Consider the following 3,840-nt stretch of genomic DNA (forward strand, 5'->3'; position numbering starts at 1 on the left):
TATTGCTTGGGGGCTCTTTTGTTCTAAAGAACAAGAGTTGCTATAACCCTTGTGATAGGCTTAAAAGCCAGGCTTGGAAGCTAGGTGTATTCACCTAAAACCCCGGGTTATCCTGCCTTTTTAAGTAAGCCACTCCGCCCAGGTATTCCTGGAATGACCCGCCGAATGTTTGACAAGTCAATATTATGCAGACCCTGAACTTGTCAAAGTTAAAACGACGATTGGTTATGTGAGGTCCATCTTATAAGGTTTGTAAAACGGTTTAACTCAGTGGCCTGTGCAGCCCATGAAAGCACTCGATTTTTGGCCTGACAGCCCATGAAAAGCCTCGTTTTTTGTTTATTTTTATTCGACAGATCTTTTGAGGTTTATTTGATGAGGCTTATAATGCTTTATGATTCACCAGTGTTTATTAACCCGGCCTGGCTTTTGACTATAAGTCGCCAGTATGAGATGACATAATATCCGGTGTTTATTAACCCGGCCTGGCTTTTGACTATAAGTCGCCAGTATGAGATACGATAATATCCGGAGTTTATTAACCCGGCCTGGTTTTGTTCATAAACCGGCAACCTATGATAGTTGACTGTGCTGGAATTTTGGGTTATCACCCTTCTTACACTGGCTTGGTCCACCAACAGTGTGGTCAAATATCACAGATATGACTTATTTTGTTATAATTGAGCCAGTCCTGGTTATAAACTATTTTAGTTTCCAGTGATTATGCATTGGACATTATGACCCGTCCTACGGTAAACCATGGGACACTTGTGATCTGTTTTGCATACAGGAACAAACTCAACAAGCTGATATTCTAAGCATCAGTGGATCAACAGTTTCATGCAAAGCAGAACGCGCACGATGGCGCGGTAGACTCAAAGTTTTACTACCCTATTACATGCCTCCATGGGCCAAATAAGATCAAAGTGTTTTTCAACAGATCAAGTGTTTAGAACTGCCCGGCGGTTCAATCTTCTTGTCCTTGCCACTCGGAGTCTTCTGCATCATCCTTTGCCGGCTCTTCATCTTCTTCCGCTGTCTGAAAAGTTGGTGATGACCAATCGATGCCAGATAAAGCTTCAAATTCAGCCTCATCATCTATAAGCTCAGACGGATCGACTTCAGGAGCAAAGGTGTGCTTACGGATTGGCGGGATTAAGTCCATCACTTTGTAAGCCGGGGTTGGCATCTTCTTATTATCCTGGTTATAAGCCGGATGGTACTTGGAGAGGTCCGAATCATTGCCAATCAGAGTGGCCATTGGACGAATTTCCTTTACGCAGGCTGAGAAGTCTTTCTGATCGAAAGGTGTACCATCTTCTTTCAAGCTTGGGTAACCAGTGGCTACCTCAAACGGGTCAAGCTCTGGTACCCATGCCTTGGCCCGGCTCAAAGCCGTCACGGCGCCGGCTCTTGCAGATGATCGCATTATCTCATCAAATCTCACAGGCAACACAGAGAGTTTCTTCAACACATCTATCAACATAGTTGGTGCTTGACCTGTTGGCGAAATGGCAACTAATGCACATTGAGTCCCGGTGTACAGCTGCTCGACAAGTGTATAGACAGCTTTAAGCTTCACAAGCATGTCTTGATTGAGATTGCTGCTCCTGGGACCTGGATATATCGCAGAATGATTAAATGGCGGGTTATATGATCAAAATAATGATTCATTTTTTATGCTTGGCAAGGCGGCTCACCAAAGATAGCTGAAACCATCTGAGTTACATGATGTTTTAAACCGGTGAGCTCAGTGGCCACCTCTTGAAGCGCTGTTTCTGCCTTCTCGGCACGTTGGGTTAAAGCCGTCTTTTCACCCGCCCAAGTCTTTTTCTCTTCTTCAAAGCTGGTCTTCAGTTTTTCCGACTCAGCCATGCTAAACTGGAATTTTGACTCAGCCTTCCGGGTCTTAGTTTCCTGAGTCACCAGCCGGGTCTTGGCATCATTCAATTGGGACTCCAGTTCAGCAGTGGAAGCCTGTATAAAGTATGGAGTTATCAACATTTATATCAAGAATACAAGTCCCAAGTCTTTTGCCAGCAACAACACTTGACACTTGGCGGCTAATGTCTATCGAAGCAATTTTTCAAGACAACGGCTCTTATGAATAAAGTCCCAAGTACTTTGCAAGCAAGACTACTTGGCACTTGGGGGCTAATGCATATCGTTTGTATCTTTTTTATCATGAGCCGGAAGTGCTGTAAACAGTCCCAACCGACTCATGGGGGCTATGCATTCAAGCTCTATTTTCTTATACAAAGACAAATAAGACCGGCTCATTCCTGCGGATTAAACCGGCCCTTGGGGGCTACGGATGCAAAACTCAAACTTGGGCAAACATCCGGTTTAAATTTAAACCGGACAAGGAGGGATTCTAGGACAGAAGTTTATGGATTTTTTCTAAAGTCTACAACCTATTCAATCTTATCATAGCCAGTAGACTTGGGGGCTGGCAGGATATGTACATAAATTACTTAAAGCTGGAAGTCATACCTCATATTTTTGGTGCATCTATTCCACCATATCAATTTAAAGGTCACGGCTGGAGTGAACCTGGCTGAGGTAGCCGGAGGATCTCATTGATGTTTAGTTGGGCATAATGGGAGATGTCAAACTTCAGTTTCCGCCTCTCAATAACCTCTTGCTTGGCAGTATGTTTGGCCAAAGCTATTGGATTTCTCGGTTCAACAAAGCTGGTGCCAGTAATCAACACGTCATCATTATGAGTCTCTGACGGCTTAGGTGAACATGAGGGAGCAGGAGTTGAAGGATTAATAGCAGTACCATCAACACTGAGATCCGGAATCACAAGCGGAGTGACAGTAACAGGTTCTTCCGGCTGTTTATCAGAAGCTTCAGGAACGGAGACTTGTGGCTCCAGCTCAGCAGTTTTCGGCGCTTCAGTTGATTTATTCACCTTCGCCTTCTTGTTGGGTTTTGCTTGTCCAATACGCGGATTGTGACAAGTTAGTATAAATATAAGGGTATGAAGAATTACAGGGTAAAATCAATTGCTATTACCCAGGGGCAGTTTTGAAAGCCGGCAACTCAGTTTGTGATGAGTCGCCAGAGGAAGAACGGGCAAGTTCCTGGTAAGGGTTATCAACAGAGTTAGAAGGTAAACAGATAAGATCCGCCAAATAGATAAAATGAGTAATTAGAAAAAGAACCTCGTTTCGATGCTTTCGAGGGGCAGGAGTGTTCGGTAAGCCGGAAGATAACTCGTCACCTCCACTGGTCCGGGTCTGGCGGCGGTTCTCGTGTTGCTGTTGTTTCAAGACAAAGTGAGGATCCAAATAAGCCAAGGGGTGTGAAAACCTTACTTTCTGGGTTACTTTTCAACGTTTCTATCTTGGCAAAGGGTCTGAGTCGGAGGAAATAATAGTTACCTCTTCTTCAGTTGCTTGCCTGGCTCCCGTGTCAGCCTGATAATAATCAATGTCAATAAGATGATTGAAAAATAAGCCAAGAGCGTCAAGGGCTACCTCCGACTCAGAGGTGTCATCCAGCTTGAGCAGGTCAGAGGCGCTTGGCTTCTTCTTCTTCTTGGTGGTCTTCTTGGCGGTTTTCCTAGCGGCCTTCTTGGTAGCCCTGGCCTTCTTAGCAGCCTCGTGATCATACTCCACTTTCCAAAATTCAGACTTAGCCTGCAAAGGTTATTAAAGGTTGAGTTAATAAGATATTTCAAATGACGAGGTGAAAGATGAGTAAGTTCAAAGGTTTACATCTGGTGGCGGGTTAAGCTTGCAGAAAGGGGCCAGACCCACTTTAACACAATCTTTCGGGTCTTCGTTCAGAAGAGATTTAACCATTTCATTTATTGCTTCATCAGTTAATGGT

General features: G+C 44.3%; 1 protein-coding gene and 1 long non-coding RNA gene across 3 annotated transcripts; both read right to left on the reverse strand.

Annotated features, from left to right (window-relative positions):
• Positions 1-648: 648 nt before the first annotated feature.
• Positions 649-3,083, reverse strand: LOC109779622 (uncharacterized). 2 transcript variants are annotated; one of them, XM_045229791.2, is made up of 4 exons: positions 2,785-3,083; positions 2,494-2,693; positions 1,701-1,977; positions 649-1,617 (listed from the first exon to the last, which is right to left on the reverse strand). In XM_045229791.2, the coding sequence occupies exons 2-4, from the start codon at positions 2,509-2,511 to the stop codon at positions 968-970; spliced, it is 945 nt and encodes a 314-aa protein (XP_045085726.1). In that variant the 5' UTR covers positions 2,512-2,693; positions 2,785-3,083; the 3' UTR covers positions 649-967. The 2 variants fall into 2 exon arrangements, with proteins under 2 accessions (XP_045085726.1, XP_040249431.2); XM_040393497.3 differs by having other exon boundaries at positions 2,494-3,083.
• Positions 3,084-3,175: 92 nt separating this feature from the next.
• LOC141025344 (uncharacterized) lies at positions 3,176-3,632 on the reverse strand. Its single transcript, XR_012186824.1, has 3 exons — positions 3,486-3,632; positions 3,390-3,425; positions 3,176-3,266 (listed from the first exon to the last, which is right to left on the reverse strand). It is a non-coding gene; the product is annotated as an uncharacterized lncRNA (long non-coding RNA).
• Between the last annotated feature and the right edge of the window lie 208 nt (positions 3,633-3,840).

This window comes from Aegilops tauschii, chromosome 6 (assembly GCF_002575655.3).
Source record: "Aegilops tauschii subsp. strangulata cultivar AL8/78 chromosome 6, Aet v6.0, whole genome shotgun sequence".
NCBI classification, from domain to species: domain Eukaryota; kingdom Viridiplantae; phylum Streptophyta; class Magnoliopsida; order Poales; family Poaceae; genus Aegilops; species Aegilops tauschii.